This window comes from Tachyglossus aculeatus, chromosome X2 (genome assembly GCF_015852505.1).
Source record: "Tachyglossus aculeatus isolate mTacAcu1 chromosome X2, mTacAcu1.pri, whole genome shotgun sequence".
Classification (NCBI taxonomy): domain Eukaryota; kingdom Metazoa; phylum Chordata; class Mammalia; order Monotremata; family Tachyglossidae; genus Tachyglossus; species Tachyglossus aculeatus.
In genome coordinates, this window is record NC_052100.1 from 4,684,107 (window position 1) to 4,701,656 (window position 17,550).

At 56.7% G+C, this 17,550-nt stretch overlaps 2 protein-coding genes across 2 annotated transcripts; one reads left to right on the forward strand and one right to left on the reverse strand.

Annotated features, from left to right (window-relative positions):
* Nucleotides 1–200: 200 nt before the first annotated feature.
* On the reverse strand, nt 201–10,103 carry SNCB (synuclein beta). Its single transcript, XM_038770807.1, has 6 exons — nt 9,880–10,103; nt 9,193–9,327; nt 3,740–3,781; nt 3,483–3,601; nt 1,074–1,163; nt 201–457 (listed from the first exon to the last, which is right to left on the reverse strand). Exons 2-6 carry the CDS (start codon nt 9,311–9,313, stop codon nt 425–427), a joined length of 405 nt encoding a protein of 134 aa, XP_038626735.1. The 5' UTR covers nt 9,314–9,327; nt 9,880–10,103; the 3' UTR covers nt 201–424.
* Nucleotides 10,104–11,959: 1,856 nt separating this feature from the next.
* EIF4E1B (eukaryotic translation initiation factor 4E family member 1B) lies at nt 11,960–17,036 on the forward strand. Its single transcript, XM_038770806.1, has 7 exons — nt 11,960–11,977; nt 13,621–13,736; nt 14,123–14,218; nt 14,724–14,787; nt 15,528–15,641; nt 16,425–16,564; nt 16,871–17,036. Exons 1-7 carry the CDS (start codon nt 11,960–11,962, stop codon nt 16,983–16,985), a joined length of 663 nt encoding a protein of 220 aa, XP_038626734.1. The 3' UTR covers nt 16,986–17,036.
* Nucleotides 17,037–17,550: the final 514 nt, after the last annotated feature.

Genomic DNA, 17,550 nt, shown 5'->3' on the forward strand with positions numbered 1-17,550 from the left:
CCTCTGCCAGGCGGAGGCTCCAGGAACCGGACAGACACCGAACACAGAGGGGGAGCTGAGGGATGGTGGGGTGGGGGGAGAATGTGTTACTGGGGGGCAGGAGGTTGGAGATAAGGGGAGGGGAATGGGAGGGAAAGCCATGTTTGGAGGGGCAGGGGGGAAGACCATGTTTGAAGGGGCAGGGGAAGGGGGGTGGGGGGAAGGCCTTGTTTGGAGGAGTGGGGAGAGAATGTGTTTGGAGGGGCAGGAGTGGGGGGAGGGGGACAGGGAAAGGCCTTGTTTGAAAGGGTGCGGGGAGAAGGGAAGGCAGTGGTCCCAGCTCTGGGCAGGGGGTGGGCTGGGCGGGTGGGGGGAGTGGGGCAGGGCGTCTTTATTGTTATTGTGCTGCTGGTGGAGGGGCCGGGAGGCCGGGGGAGGTGGCCCGTTAGGCCTCTGGCTCGTACTCCTGGTACTCCTCCTTCAGGCGGGCAGCGGCCGGCAGGGCGGGCACAGAGGAGCAGAGAGAGGGACGGGAGCAGCTTTCAGCGGGCACCCTCGGCCTGCCCCCCCCCCCCACACTCTCCTGGCCCGAGGGAAACAGGCACAGAGTGGGGGTGGGATGCCCACCGACCCGAGTTCCCCACCATGCGGCAGAGGTCAAGGGAGAGGCAGGAAATGGCAAAGTTTGCCAGTGGTGGGCCCCCGCCACGTGGCTGGAACAGACGAAGCATCGGGCAACGAGGGAGCATGGAGGAGTCTGGGGACTGAGGAGGGGGCTTGGCCAACGCCTGCCTCCCCCCGCTGATCCTGGGCACCGCGGGGAAAGCAGCAGCAGAGAGCGGACAAGAACCCCTGGGTGTGGTCCACAATGGGTGGGATGAGAGAGGGGCCATCCAGGAGGGGGTCCCGTCGGTGGCAGAGGGGGGGCACAGACCAGGGACCCCCCCCCCCCCCATGGTCAGCTGATTAGGAGGCAGCCCCTGGGATGGAGGGGATGGGCTGGACCAATGACCTCTTGGAGTGTCTTACCCATCATCCTCACAGGGTGGGGGCTGGGGGTGGGGGGGGGTGTCGCTCCTCTCTCCCACCCTTACCTGAGTGGGGTCTTCATAGCTCTCGCCTTCAGGCTCTAGCAGAGGTTCGATCAGGGGCTCCTCGCCAGCTTCCTGGCCCACTTCTTCCGGCTAGAAGGGGGCATGGGGGTGGGGCTGGGGTCACTCTCCGGCCTGATCCATCTGCTCCCAGGCCGGGAGGGGGTCTCCCCTCTCAATGCTCCCTGGGCTTGGGCTTTTTGCCGGCAGGGAATGCCTCTGTTATACTGTTCTATCACGCTCTCCCAAGTGCTTAGTGCAGGGTTCTGCACACAGTAAGCGCTCAATAATAATAATAATGGTATTTGTTAAGTGCTTACTATGTGCAAAGCACTGTTCTAAGCGCTGGGGAGGGATACAAAGTGATCAGGTTGTCCCACTTGGGGCTCACAGTCTTAATCCCCATTTTACAGGTGAGGTAACTAAGGCCGAGAGAAGTTAACTGACTTGCCCAAGGTCACCCAGATGACAGGTGGTGGAGCCGGGATTCGAACCCATGCCCTCTGACTCCCAAGCCCGGGCTCTTTCCATTGAGCCACGCTGCTTTTCTCAATACATACGATGGGCTGACTGCCCCCTCCTCGGATTCCCCTCCACTTGTTGAACCAGTGAAACTGGAACAGCTTAGCGTCAAACGATCTCCCCTCTGGGATCCCTAGCCCAGTGTCCCTGGGACAGATGGGAATTTAGCTAGTCAGTCAGTCCTATCTATTGAGTGTTTACTGTGTGCACAGCACTGTACTAAGCACTTGGGAACAATAAACAATAATCCACGGTTCTCCATCTCCCTGCACCACAGTGGCCAGACCACTCAGACCCCAGAACACCTCGGCTTTTTCGGAGTCCCTTTCCTCTGTCCTAAGCGCTTCCAGCTAAGGGACCTCATTCCACCCTCACAACATCCCCTGGACGGAAGAGAGAGGTGAGGAATTAAGATCCCTCATTTACAGATGAAAAAACCTGAGACCCAGATAGGTTAGGCAGCTTGCCCAGGGTCACACAGCAGCCCTGGGGCGACTCCTAGTATTCCTTGGGGAAGGATCTTTTTCTGACACCCTCTGGGAGAAAGGAAGTTTATGGGAGACTGCTACTTCCACTCCCGTGGGATCTGCAGGCCCCGGGGCAGTCTGAAGCGCATCAACAACTAGTGGGTTCCAGAGTAGCCTCTCTGCTGGACCTGGGGTCCTCTTCTCCACCCTCCCCCAAATAAACAGTAGCCTGGATCAGTGGGTTGGGGACTACAGGTGAGCAACTGAGGGGAGGGGGAGGAGGAGAGGAGGTAGAGGGAGCAGGGAGAGGGAAGCTGGGAAGAGGTAGAGGGAGCAGGGAGAGGGAAGCTGGGAGGACGTAGAGGGAGGGAGAATCTAGGAGGAGGGAAAGCTGGAAGGAGGGAAAAGCTAGGAGGAGCGGAAATCTAGGAGGAGGAAAAAGCCAAAAGGAGGGAAAATCTAGGAGAAGGGAAAAACCAGGAGGAGGGGAAGGGGGGGGGGAGGGGGGAAGCTGGGAAGCGGGAAAAGCCAGGAGGAGGGGAAAGTAGTAGGAGGGAAAGCTAGGAGGAGGTGGAAGGAAGAGCAAGGGGGAAGGGGGAAGCTGGGAAGAGGTAGAGGGAGGGGGAAATAGGGAGGAAGAAGGGAGTAGGGAGCAAGAAGGGGGAAGCTGGGAGGAAGTAGAGGGAGGGGGAGCAAGGAGGTGGCAGGGGGAAGGTAGGAGGAGATGGTGGAGGGAGCAGGGAGACAGCTGGAGTCGGGGCCGCCAGCCGCCGAGCCAGGCTTGGCCACCTCTGTGGCCTGATTTCCTCAGCTGTTGCTATTTTAAGATAAGCTGGGAGCTCACAGCCTCTCTCACCAGCTACTGCCAAGACGGTGCCCCCACCTTTTCCCCCTGCAGATGCCCGCCCTGCCCCTCCAACCCCCTGGCAGCCCGGGCACCCGCAGCTGGACGTACCCTGGCCGGCCGTGCCCCCACCATGGGGCCCAGACACCGCCCCTGCCCTCCCACGTACACAATCATCCACTTGTGCACACTCACACATCCCTAGAGACTGTGAAAATACCGAAGTCCCATGTGATATCACTGGCACACCCCACGTACGAGGATGATGTCATATATGCCCTTCTGCAGAAGCCCACCCAAGTCTCCCACACCTAGAGCGTGACCTGGATGAGGCGACGTGCCCACCAGTCCCCTTCCACTCTCTTCAAAATGACCACATCCCGCTCCCGGGCCGCCTCCGAGCCCTGGCACTCGGCAGAGAGAAGCCAAGCGCCTCCCGGGAAGACCCCGGAGCCGAAGGCAGAAAAACAGACAACCGACCCGTCCCTCTTCCCTGTTTTTGGGACCGCCACCCCGGGCCCTGTGGATGGGTGACTCAGAATGGGCATCGTCCGGGCCACCGGCCGAGGGCATCCTCACCTTGACGTCGGCGGGGAGGTCCTCCTTCTTCATCAGCCCCGTGGCGGCGGCAATGTTACCGGCCCCCGAGAACACAGCACCTCCTAACTGCGATGCTTGCTCCTTGGTCTTCTCCGCCACTGGGAAGACCACCGACCACCAGCCTTGAGCCCCCCACCCCGCACACACAGCCCGGACCCACCCCCACCCCACCCCAGACAGGGGCCACAGGCTAGGGGTGTCCAGCACAGTCGGGGCGGGGGCCACAGAGATCATACCTGAGGCGACACTTTGAACCACTCCTTCTCTGGTTCTGTTGCCTAGAGAGAACAGGATAGGCCGGAGAGGTCAGAGGGCATGGGGGGAACAGAGTCAGCCATCCTGACCATCCTTCGGTCAGTCGATCGGATTTACTGAGCGCTTATCGTGTGCCGAGCACTATACTAGAGAAGCAGTGGAAAGAGCCCGGGCTTTGGAGTCAGAGGTCAGGGGTTCAAATCCCAGCTCTGCCACTTGTCAGCTGTGTGACTTTGGGCAAGTCACTTAACTTCTCCGGGCCTCCATTCCCTCACCTGTAAAATTGGGATTAAGACTGTGAGCCCCACGTGGGACAACCTGATCACCGTGTAAGCCCCCCAGCACTTAGAACAGTGCTTTGCGCATAGTAAGCATGTAACAAATACCATCATTATTATTAATATTTACTAAGTACTTGGGAGAATACAATATCGCAAGACAGTCCCTCTGCCCACGACCCAAGGGTCCCCTCTCTGGGGTTGGGGAGTGGGACCAGAAGCCCCCCGCCACCACTGGCGGGATGGGCTAGACGTCTCGGTGCAGGTGGTACAGCCAGCCCGGGCCCTGCCCTGGTTAGACTCCAAGATCCCTGCCTTCGAGGAGCTTCCAGTCTTCTGGGTGTACATATGTATATATGTTTGTACGTATTTATTACTCTATTTATTTATTTTACTTGTACCTACCTATTCTATTTATTTTATTTTGTTAGTATGTTTGGTTTTGTTCTCTGTCTCCCCCTTCTAGACTGTGAGCCCACTGTTGGGTAGGGACTGTCCCTATATGTTGCCAGATTGTACTTCCCAAGCGCTTATTACAGTGCTCTGCACACAGTAAGCGCTCAATAAATACGATTGATTGATTGATTGGGTGCAGAGCCCTGTACTGAACGATCGGGAGAATGGAACAGAATTAGTAGCCCCAATCCCTGCCCTCATGGAGCTGACCGTCTACTGTCTACCAAGCACCGTACTAAGCACTTGGGGAGTGAATAGAGCTAATCCTGCTGTCAGGGAGTTGATAGATCCACACTTGCATCTACGTCCTTCAGACATGTCTGCGAATTTTATTGTAGTATGCTCTCCCAAGCGCTGTGCTCTGCACATAGTAAGCCCTCAATAAATACCATTTTTTTAAATGGCATTTATTAAGCGCTTACTATGTGCAAAGCACTGTTCTAAGAGCTGGGGAGGATACAAGCCCACTGTTGGGTAGGGACCGTCTCTCTATGTTGCCAACTTGTACTTCCCAAGTGCTTAGTACAGTGCTCTGCACACAGTTAAGCGCTCAATAAATACGATTGAAGGACTGAATGAAATACAAGGTGATTGGGTTGTCCCCCGTGGGGCTCAGAGTCTTCACCCCCATTTTCCAGTTGAGGTCACTGAGGCGCAGCGAAGTGAAGCGACTGACCCAAGGTCACGCAGCTAAGCGGTAGAGCCGGGATTGATTGATCAATACCATTGATTGATTGACTGAGACTAGGTCAGACGGGTAAGGGTGGTGCTAGAGTGGGGGTGCTATGCTCCCCCCCAACCCCCCTGGCTTCATCCGTAGTCGGGGCAGGGGGTTGGGGGAGGAGAGGGGAGGGGCAGGAGACAGAGCTTCCGCTCTCAGGCGGGTTTCCAAGAGCAGTGTCTGAACTCCCCTCTGGCACCTGCTGTCGGCAGCTCCTTCTTCCATCTGCTCCTGCCTCCCCCGGCGCCCACACCCCTCCCCCGGCCGTCACACGCGCCTACCCACACAGTGCGTGTGAACCTCACAAACACACACACACACACACCACCTCATCACCACCCCAATGCAGGCACACGTCCTCTCACCCACCCCCCAACACACACGCCTATCACCTCATCACTCCCCCAGAATGGGCATGCACCTTTCCCTCCCCTACACAACAAGTACACAAACACACACACACAACCCCCTTCTCCTCCCCAGGGCTCCTTGCCCAGCCCGCCCCTCTCAGATGTGAGATGCTTGGAGAAAGTCCCAGGACTGAGATTCCAGAGATTTGGATTCTAATTTGCTGGCTTGCTGATCGACCTTGAGACATGGGTTCTAATCCACTCGCTTTCTGGGTGACCTTGAGCGAGTCATTTCACCCCTCTGGGCCTCAGTTTCCTCATCGGCAGAATGGGGATTAAATACCTGTCTTCCCTCCTGTTTAAGCTGTGAATTCTGTGTAGGGCAGGGACTGGGTCCAGTCTGCGTGTCTTGTGTCTCTCCCGATGCTTAGGACATCGTGAGCATTTAACAAGTATCACGATTATTATTATTTGTTATCACACCCCGAACAGCCCAGTTCCCCCTCTGGTGAGAACCCTACCCTGCTCTGTCCTGGCACTGTCTGGGCACGGGCCCATCTCCCTGCACATAGCCCATCATGGGTTAATTCCACTCGTGGTTCTAATCCTAGCTCTGCCACCTGGCTGCTGTGTGGCCTTGGACAAGTCACTTTACTTCTCTGTGCCTCAGTTCCCTCATCTGTAAAATGGGGGTGGAGTCTGTGAGCCCTATGCGGGACAGGGATTGTGTCCAACTTGATTTGCTTGTACCCACCCCAGAATTTAGTGCAGTGCTTGGCGCATAGTAAGCACTCAACAAATACCATCTGGGGCATCGCAAGGTTTCCAGGCTGCCTCTCCCGACTCACAAACTCTGGTCTCACACTCACAGTCACCCACAGCCTGGTGCCTGGCTGGCAGCACTGCCCACTCCCTCTGCCCTCTCTGGACCTCAGCCTGGGCTCTGAATGTATGTGCACACACAAACACACACAAATACACACACACAGTCGCTAACAGCCTGGTGTCCAGTTAGCACTACTACCCCCTCCCTATGCCCCCTCAACCGGACCCTGAGCGTATGTGTGCTTGCCCGCAAACACACATACGCACGCACCGTCACCCACAGCCTGGTGTCCGGCTGGCTCCAGTGGCCAACACCTCTCACCCGTACCCCTAGCCCTCGACTGCTTTTCCCCCAGACCGGGCCACGGGCATGTGGGCACGCACACACACACGAACGACATGGAACCAAACATACAAAATCTACCCCCCACACCCAGAGGCTGACAACACAAACCATCCAGTCACACGCTCACACCAGCAAACACGTGCACAGTCACCCCATCAGATATACGCACACTAGCACTCCCTCATGGGCTCGCAGTCATGCACACACACACTCACACACACTCTCTCTCTCTCTAAAGCACAGATTCCCTGACTCAGTGGGTAACTGGAAGCTGCCCACTCCCCATCCCTCAGTTTCCCACCCGTGGCAGGTTTCCAGTTCGGTCCCACCCACCCTCCCCCATCACTCTCCCAGACCCCCCCCAACCCCCCGGCCAGCCCTGAGATCATCACCTGGGTATTTGTTAGACACTACCAGGTGCCAAACACAGGGTAATCAGTTTGGACCCCACTCTTGTCCCACAGTGGGGCTCACAGTCTAGGGGGAGGGAGGATGGATACTGAATCCCCATTTTACAGATTAGGATGCTGAGGCCAGAGAAGCTAAGAGATTTGCCCAAGGTCACATAGCTGGTATGGTGCCAGAATTAGAACCTGGGTCTTCTGACTCCCCCAGGCCCGTGCTCTTTCCTCCAAGTGGGGTTGGGGTTTGGTCCCTGGGCCAGAGGGTTGTAGGGGGGCAGATCCAGATGGCCTCTCTAGGAGGGGACACCTATCACCAGTGCAACTGGACTTCACTGACGAGGGGCCAGGTCTGAGGTCAGGGTGGCTCAGGGGTCTTGGGAGGGAAGGAGGGGGATGCTCCAAACTCCCCCTTTTCCAACCATCTCAACCCTCCCAAGGCACAGGCCCAAATCCCCAGGTCCTCTGCCCACCCGTGGCTCTCCCGCCCGCCCGACTCCACTGAGAATGGGTGGAAGGAAGCAGCATGCTTAGGGCCCTGAGGATGTCTCCCTCACTCCTGGGGGAGGGGGTTGCCATGAGCACTGCTGTGCAGTGGAAGATTTTCCTTGGGTCCTGGGGAAGGGGCAAATATTCTCTGGGGTTTTTTTTGGAGTGGGGGTGGGGGGCTGCACGGTTTCTGGCTCTCCTCGCCCCTCAAACTCTGCCAGCAGCGGGAGTAGGGCTTGGTGCCCTCGGGCTTCTCAGCCCCTGACGTGGGCCAGGGCGGAGGGGAGTATCAGGCTGGCAACGAGGCCTGGCCTCATCCCTAGAAAGCCCTCCTGCGCCGGCCAAGCCCTCCACGGCTCCCGGTGCCCGCCTGACTGGCTGCCAATTCCCCCCCCCCACCCCCAAGAGATGGGTTTGCTCAGGGGCACCTATTTGGGTTATCGGGTCCTCACAGCTGCCAGAGAGACAAGGTGGCTGCCAAGAGGAAGGGTGACTGCCCTGGGGCTTCCTCTGGGCCAGGGAGATTGGAACCACAAGCCTCCCCACCCCACCGAGGAGCGTCCTTGCCCCCCTCCCCTCCCCCTGCCCTACTGAGCCATATGGGATCGGAGGTGGTCACTGCTTCAGATGCCCTCCCCTCCAATCAGGGGGTGAAGGGGGCTGTAGGAGAGCCATAATAATAATAATAATAATGGTATTTGTTAATCACTTCCTATGTGCCAGGCACTGTTCTAAGCACTGATTCGGTGGGAACAAGGGCCTCTTTGGGCTGCTTCTGGCCAACCCCCTCCCTGAGCCTGCGCCTGCCCCCTGCCCACCATCCATTGATCAATCAATGGTATTTATTGAGCGCTTACTGCGTGCCTAGCACTGGACTGGACCCTTGGGAGAGGACAACACATTCCCTGTTGCTTGGCCCTGTCCCTCTCCCCACTGCCCCCCACTCAATTAGAGGTCTCAGAGGCGGCCTCCACCCCTCCTCGCCCACCCAGAGGATTGCTGATGACCCAGATGGAGCTACGGGGGCCAGATTGTCCGGACCCGGAGGGCAGGGGAACGCTGAATCCTCCGCTGGGGTGGGCACTCTGACTCGCCCCTCTTGCCCGGATGCCGTCCAGCCTGATGGAACAGGGCTGAGGCTGGAGAGGGGCCCCCCATCTCCCTGGACGCCCCTCCCCAGCAGGACTGCTCCCTCCATCATATTTATTGAACCCCTACTGTGCACAGAGCACCTACCCAGGATGGAATCAGGCTCAAGGGTTCCATTGAATTAGCTTTAATTCTTTTTGTCCTGACCACTTGACCCCCGTCCCCATGTTTTGTTTTGTTGTCCGTCTCCCCCTTCTAGACTGGGAGCCCGTTGTTGGGTGGGGGCCGTCTCTATACGTTGCCGACTTGGGACTTCCCAAGCGCTTAGTCCAGTGCTCTGCACACAGTAAGCGCTCAATAAATACAATTGAATGAATGAATGGAAGGGTCAATAGGGGATGGGAGTGAGTCCAGGGGTCATGGTTGGTGGCCTTTCACCACAGGACGGGGTGGGGGTGGGCAGGGCGTGGCCCCCTTACCGACGTAGAGGACGCCCTCCTTGGTCTTCTCCGCGGCCTCCGTGACTCCCTGCTTGGTTTTCTCGGCGGCGGCCACTACGCCTTCTTTGGCCATGTTTAACCCCTTCATGAACATGTCCATCCTGGCGCTGGGCTCTGTGGGAGACGGAGAGGGGGCGGGGGGGACACCCTGGGAGGGCAGCCCCCACCCCTCCATCCCTCCCCACCCGGTCCCCGCCTGCGGGGCCGCCGCCGGAGTCCTTGTGTCCTTGAGGCCCAGGCGGGCGGGAGGGGCGGCCTCCTTTATCCGGGCCCCTGCGGCCTCCGGAGGGGAAGCGGGAGACCCCTCTCCCCCGCGGGGTCACAGACACCCCCTCACCTGAGCCCCGGGGCGGCCTTCACCAAGGATGCTCAGAGCGACTGGTCCTACCCCCCACCACCTTCCGACGACGGGGAAGGGAGATTTGGGGAGGCCCCGTGGACCCCCCGAGCCCCTCATCCCCGCGGAGACACGGACACCCCCTCACCTGAGCCCCGGGGCGGCCTTCACCAAGGATGCTCAGAGCGACTGGTCCTACCCCCCCACCCCAACCACCATCCCTCTCCATCCTCCCCTCTCCTCCATCACCATCCTTCCCCCCAGCAGTCCCGCAGCCTCCAGCCCCGCATCCCCACCCGGGGGATGGGGAGCAGCGCCGGGGGACCCACCTGGGATGCGGGGCGGCGTTGTAGACGTCTGTGGGCGCTCAGCTGGGGCCGGGTGGTGGGGGGGGCTGCGGGGTTCAGGGGCGCGGCTGGGCCATGGAGCGGGGGGCGCAGCCCGGCTGGGAGGTGGCGGCCCGTGCCCCCGTTGGGTCCGGGTGCGAATCCGGCGGCGGGCCGAGCTGCGGCTTCTCTGAATGAGCTCGGGCTTCGCGGTCCGCTCGGTCTGAGCGCGTTGCAGCAGCGCCGAGTTCGCGTCTGTCGCCCCCTGGCGGCCAGAGCCGGCCCTGCTGGGGGGCGGGGGGTGTCGGGGGGGGGGAGGGAGGGGCCACCATCAAGGCCTGGGACGGTGGGGGTGGGGGGGACCCTTTCCCCCCTTCCCAGGAGCCCCCCAATAATAATAATAACGATGGCATTTATTAAGCGCTTACTATGTGCAAAGCACTGTTCTAAGCGCTGGGGAGCTTACAAGGTGATCAGGTTGTCCCACATGGGGCTCGCCGTCTTAATCCCCATTTTACAGCTGAGGTAACTGAGCCCCAGAGCAGTGACTTGCCCAAAGTCACCCAGCTGACAATTGGCAGAGCAGGGATTCGAACCCATGGCCTCTGACTCCAAAGCCCGGGCTCTTTCCACTGAGCCATGCTGCTTCAATTCAGTCAGTCGATCGTATTTATTGAACGCTTGCTGTGTGCAGAGCACTGTACTAAGCGCTTGGGAAGTCCAAGTTGGCAACATATAGAGACGGTCCCTACCCAACGGGCTCGCAGTCTAGAAGGGCGACGTCACTTCTCCGAGCCTCAGTTACCTCATCTGTAAAACGGGGATTAAGACTGAGAGCCCCAGTGGAAGACCCCCCATATAGGGTGGTCCCACACATAGCCACCTTGGCACCCAGGCAGCTGTCTTTATTGAGCGCTTACTGTGTGCAGGGGGAGACCCCTAAGGTCCCACACTCCCCCTTCGAGGCCGTGAGCCCATCCTTGGGTAGGGACCGTCTCTATATGTGGCCGATTTGTACTTCCCAAGCGCTTAGTACAGTGCTCTGCACGCAGTAAGCACTCAATAAATACAACTAAATGAATGAATGAACATACCCACCTGGCACCCAGGCAGTTGTCTTTATTGAGCGCTTGCTTGTGGGCAGAGCACTGCTTCGTTCATTCCATCATATTTATTGAGCACCTACTGTGCGCAGAGCACTGTATTAAGTGCTGGGAAAGAACAATTCAGCAACAAAGAGAGACAATTCCTGCCCCACAACGGGCTCCCAGTCTATAATAATAACGATGGCGTTTGTTAAGCACTTACTATGTGCAGAGCACTGTTCTAAGTGCTGGGGGGGGGGGATACAAGGTGATCAAGTTGTCCCACTTGGGGCTCACAGTCTTAATCCCCATTTTACAGATGAGGGAACTGAGGCTCAGAGAAGTTAAGTGACTCACCCAAGGTCACACAGCAGACATGTGGTGGAGCCGGGATTCGAACCCGTGACCTCTGACTCCAAAGCCCGGGCTCTTTCCACTGAGCCATGCTGCTTCTCTAGAGTCTAGAAGGGGACTCACAATCTAGACAGGGCTCACCGCTTGGATCAGTGCACGGCACATAGTAAGTGCTTAACGAATACCTTTAAAAAAATAATTCTGGTATTTGTTAAGTGCTTATTGTGCACCAGGCACTGTACTAAGCCCCAAGGGGGGAAAAAGCAAGTGGGGTTGGACACAGTCCCTATTCAGCAAAGGGCTCACAGTCTTCATCCCCATTTTACATATGAGGGAAGGGAGGCACAGAGAAGTGAGGTGACTTGCCCAAGGCCACACAGCAGACAAGTGGAGGAGCAGGGATTAGGACCTCTAACCTTCTGATGCCCGGGCTCTGTCCACTCCGCCGTGCTCGATATATACCGTTGATTGATTGATTTTCAAGAGCTGGGCTGCATTGAGACCAGAGATCAGGTGATTTCTACCTTCTGTTAGAGGATGAGCTGGGAGGGAGGATTTGAAGCCTGGTTCCTTTAAGGGCCTGTTTAAAATAAAAGGAGCTCCCTGGAGAAGGTAGGGTTGGCTCTTTCTCTCTCTGAAGGAAGATGGCATCAGCTGAGCGGGTGAGGGGGTGCTTCTTGCCATCTTGAGGTCTGGAGAGGGAGGGGAATTGGTGATGGGGGGAGGGCCCTCACGAGCTTTTTATCTCACTCATCTTTCTTCTCTTCCTGCTATCAATGGGTGTTATTTATTATCCATCAGCTCTGCCACTTCCCTGCTATGTGATCTTCTCTTCTCTGTGCCTCAGTTACCTGTAAAATGGGGATTGAGAGTGTGAGCCCCACATGGGACGGGGACCGCGCCCAACCCAATCTGTATCCGCCCCAGTGCTTAGTACAGTGCCTGGCTCATGGTAAGTGCTTAACAAATACCACAATGGTAGTTATTGAGTGCTTACTATGTGCAGAGTACTATACTAAGTTCTTGGAAGACTGTAATACAAAAGAATCAGCAGGTATATTCCTTGTCTATAATGAGCTTACAGTCTAGAAGGGGAGACATACACTAAAATGAATGAATAGGTAACTTTATGATATATAAAGATGTATACATAAGTGTTGGGGATGGGGTGAATATCAAATGTAATATTAAGGAGTTATCGTGTTCAGAGCACTGGCTTCAGTGTTTGAGAGAGTACAATGTAATAATTGTGGCATTTGTTAAGGACTACTATGTGTCAAGTGCTGTTCTAAATCAATTGTATTTATTGAGCGCTTACTGTGTGCAGAGCACTGTACTAAGCGCTTGGGAAGTACAAGTTGGCAACATATAGAGACAGTCCCTACCCAACAGTGGGTTCACAGTCTAAAAGAGTGGGTTCACGGTCTAAAGTAAGACTAAATGCTGGGGTGGCTAAGACTGTCAGGTCAGACACAGTCCCTGTCCCACACAGGGCTCACAGTTTAAGTAAGCCAGACAGCAGGTACTGACTCCCCATTTTACAGCCGAGGGAACTGAGGCACAAAGAAATAAAATGACTTGCTCAAGGTCACACAACAGACACCTGGCGGACCTGGGATTAGAACCCACATCTTCTTTCTCCCAAGCCAGGGCTTTTTCCACTAGGCCAAGCTGTTCCTTGTAGATGTGATTTGTGCCTTTAGAGAGATTACTAATTGCCAAACACTATATTAAGTCCTTGGGAGAGTCTAATACAGTTGGTAGATGCAATCCGTACCCACAGGGAGTTTACCTCCTTGTTACTGTTCCGGCTGCCCCTTTCCTCCCCGCCTTGACCTCTCCACCCGACCCAGTTTCAAAGGGCAGGCATTGTTGCTTTTCAGTGGGGCTCAGTTCAGTGTCCTGTGCTGATGTAGTGCTCTTGGACTGGTGTGCGATGGTCCCAACCTGCCCACCCCGTGGGAAGATGGGGGTGATCTCCGCCACAGCTTTCTGAGCTCTTCCCAGCTCTCAGAAGCTTGATCAGAGAGTTTCCAGTGAAACCCCCCACCGCCCCCAACAACCATTCCCCATCCCTGCCCACTTACTGAGTGTTTACTGCGTGCAGAGCACTGTACTGAGAGCTTGGGAGAGGACAATATAACAGATAGAGGACACGTTCCCTGCCCACAGTGAATTTACGCAGCCTCAGCCTCTCTCATCAGCCCTGCTGCCTGGGGAAGGATGGAGGAGGGGGCTAGGGGAGGTGTATGGGGGGCGTGGGGGCAGGGCTGGGAGGATGTGAGGGGAATACGACTCTCCCCAGGTCACTGCAGGCCAGGAGCCCAGGGCAGAAGGCCCCAGGCAGGAGCAGAGGAAGAAGAAAGGTCGACCCAAAGGGTTGGGGCTTGAGATGGTGGAGAAGCACCCTCTGCAAAACAGGTATGAGGAAACTGGGGTTCACCTTGCCCCAGATCACACTTCCCCCTCCCTGGAAGAAGCCTCAGGCCCATCCTGGCTTGGAGTGGGGGAGGGAGAGAGTACAGTAATGGGGGCTCCAGGAGCCCCCGACCCTTCCTTAGTTCCCACCTCTGGAGGCCGAAGTGATGGGTCTAGCTTCCCGTTCACCCATCGTGGAATCTGTGAGACCACAGTGGAGGGTGGCAGGCTGAGGAAGGGGCCCCTTCCTGGCTTCTGGGCCCCAGGGTGGGGCAGTGCCAGGGGGTGGGTGGGTTTTTCCAAAGCCTGGGCCAGTGAGAGGAGGGGGTGAAAGATGGGTGAGGGGCACCTGCATCTTGGATGTCACTGTCTTCATCTCACCACCTCAGATGGGCCTTGTGGTTCTTCAAGAATGACAAGAGTAAGACTTGGCAAGCCAACCTGCACCTCATAACCAAGTTTGACACGGTGGAGGACTTCTGGGGGTGAGTAGGACCCCTGAGATGGCTTCCGTCCCTGGTTGGGGGAGAGTGGGGGGGTGGAGGGGCAGATTTTGAGCCCCTTCTGGGTTTAGGCTCTCTGTGCTAGGTGTTTGGAAAGGACCAAACCGACACCAAACATTTTCCCTGCCCTCAAGGAGCAGGGAAGAGAAACAACAGGTACTGAATCTCCATTTTATAGATGAGGAAACTGAGTCACAGAGAAGCGGAGTGACTTGCTCAAGAGCACCCAGCAGGTGACTGGCCGAGTGGGGATCAGTTCACTCCTCAGGTGGAGGCAGAAGTGATGGGTCTGACTTCCTAGTCAAAGCTCAGGGAGTCTGGGAGACCACAGTGAGGGTAGGATGAGGAAGGGGGTCCCCTTCCCGGCTTTTTGTGGGATCCTCAGTTGGAGATGTCCTGGGTGTTTGTGGGGGCTGGGGTGGGGGGTGACCAGATGAGCTCAGTGTTGACCAAACTCTCCCTTCGGCCTTGGGAGGGCATTGAGCAGCCTGTATCACCATATTCAGCCGGCCAGCAAACTGACCCCTGGCTGTGACTACTGTCTATTTAAGGTAAGAGGGGAGGGGGGCTTTGCCCCGTGGTGCAGGGATGGTGGACCTCAGGCTGTTGAATTGGGCTGGGAGGGTGGGTTTTTTATTGTTGTTGTTTCATGGTGTTTAAGCACTTACTTTGTGCTAGTCACTTTACTAAGCACTGGGGTATATACAGGCTAGTCAGGCTGGACACGGTCCATGTCCCACATGGAGCTCACAGCCTTCATCCCCATTTTACAGATTAAGTAATGGGGACATGAAGAAGCGAAGTGACTTACCCAAGGTCACACGGCAAACAAGTGCAGGAGCTGGGATTAGAAGCCAAGTCTGTGAGCCCGTTGTTGGGTAGGGATCGTCTCTATATGTTGCCAACTTGTACTTCCCAAGCGCTTGGTACAGTGCTCCGCACGCAGTAAGCGCTCAATAAGTATGATTGAATGAATGAATGAATGAATGAAAGTCCTTCCGATGCCAAGGCTTGGGCTCTATCTACAAGGCCACGAGGGTTGCTGCCTCTTTCGCTTTTGTGTCTAGTGACCATGCAGTACCTGGTTCCAGAAACAGGGGAGAGGGTCTCCTCAGCCCAAATTCTACCAGGGAAGTGGGCGGAGAGGAAGACTAGAGATTGTCTTTGGGAGGGCGGGCAAGGGTTAAGAAGGGTGGGCGAGGGGCCAGGGTTGGGGGCGATTCTGCCAGGTGAGGGGAGAAGGGGGTATGGATGGTGAGGACTCTCCCTCCCCGCCTGGCCACCCCCTCAGGATGGCATCGAGCCGATGTGGGAAGACGATCAGAACAAGAGAGGGGGTCGCTGGCTCGTCACCCTGGCCAAGCAGCAGCGTCACACGGACCTGGACCACTTCTGGCTCGAGACGGTTAGTCGATCGTATTGAGTGATTACTGTGTGCACAGCACTGTATTAAGCGCTTGGGAGAAGGCAATAGAACAGACATATTCCTGCTCCCAACGTAGAGGGGGAGACAGACATTAATATAAATCAATAAATGACAGATATGGACATGAGAGTTCTGGGGCTGGGTGGGGGGGTGAATGTAAGCGGGGAATGGGTCTACCAACTCTGTTGCACTATCCCAAGCGCTTAATACAGTGCCCCGCACAGAGTAAGCACTCAAATATCATGACACAGGGTGACACAGAAGGGAATGGGAGGAGAGGAGAAGAGGGCCCCCGGGGGGTCAAGGGGTTGGCTATGGGAGAGAGGGCCCTTCCCTCTCCCCAGGGACTAAGACCGCAAATTCCCCAAGGGCAGGGATCATGACCACAGACTGTTCATTGGACTCTCCTAAGTGCTTAGTACAGTGCTCTGTACACAGATGGCACGCTATACTTTTGAGTGAGGTTGTGTCCACCTTCAGGGGCTGGCACTGCCCGACTTGAAGTGGAAGGGAACTGGGTTCAGGGAGCTAGGGGGTGGCAATTCATGGTCAGCTGAGGCCAGGGCAGGGGGCAGACGCCCCTTTCCCCTCCTCTGCCCGGGGTGTAAGGGGTAGTCAGAGCCGGTCCCCAGAGTCAGCAGGGCCCTGCTCCCCACTGCTCGGGGGCCAAGCTCTTTGTCAGGCCCAGTCAGTTGTCCTCCTCATCTTTGTCCTCCTCCTTCTCGTCACCCTCCTGGTCCTCGTCCTGGTCCCCCCTGTCAGCTGCTGTGCCTAATCGGGGAGTCATTTGAGCAGTTCAGCGGCGACGTCTGCGGGGCCGTCCTCAACGTCCGGGCCAAGGGGGACAAGATCGCCGTCTGGACGTGCGAGGCGGACAACCGGGATGGCGTCACCCACATCGGGTACCGGTGGGAGCGGCGGGGAGCTGGCGGGGGTAGATGGGAAGGTGACTGCTAATCCATCCACGAATGGAATGATATTTGAGTGCTTACTCTGTGCGGGGCACTGTATTAAGCGCTTGGGATAGTGCAACAGAGTTGGTAGACCCTGCTTACGGTTTAGGGATTACCTCAGGGTGGTGGACCTGTTTGGGGATGAGAAGGGGGACAGAGTGAAACCATCCTCCCTTTCCCTCTCTCTCCTCTCCTTGTGCCTGTCTCTCTCTCTTTGTCTGTCTCTCTTTCTCTCCCTCTCTCTCTTCCCTCCAGGCGTGTATACAAGGAGCGGCTGGGGCTGACTCAGAAAGTGACCATTGGTTACCAGGCCCACACCGACACAGCCTCAAAAAGCCACAACCTGACCAAGAATAAATTTGTGGTGTGAGTGCGGCCAGGGCTGGGGTCTTTACCTAGAAGGTTGCCCTATCCTCCAGCAGTCCTGTGTGTGTTTTTGTGTGTGTGTTTGTGTGTGTATGTATGGGGGGATGTGGGGAGTCACATCAGCTTCCTGCCCAAGGAGCCTCTTGTGTAATCACTGTAACCTATGGGGCTTTTGTGCTCAAACACACTCCATCTGCTTCTGCCTCAGTTTCCTCTTCTGTTGCTGGGGAGAGGGGGGCGGGGAGGGCTTGGGGACTCATGCCATGACTTGTGCTTCCATCAAGGCAAGTGAGTAGTATTTACTAAGCGCTCTGTGTGCAGAGCACTGTACTGAGCACTTGGGAGGGTATAATACAGTTGGTAGACACATTCCTTACCCCCAAGGGGCATTCCAGTTCCAGAAGGGGGTTCATTCATTCATTCATTCAATTGTATTGAGCGCTTACAGTGTGCACTGTACTAAGCGCTTGAAGGAGGGGGTGGTCCACGGCAGCCCTGGGCTCTGGGTCTGGTGGCCCTGCTGAGCCACGGGGTCACTAAACCATGGGATAGTGTGCACCATTTTGTGG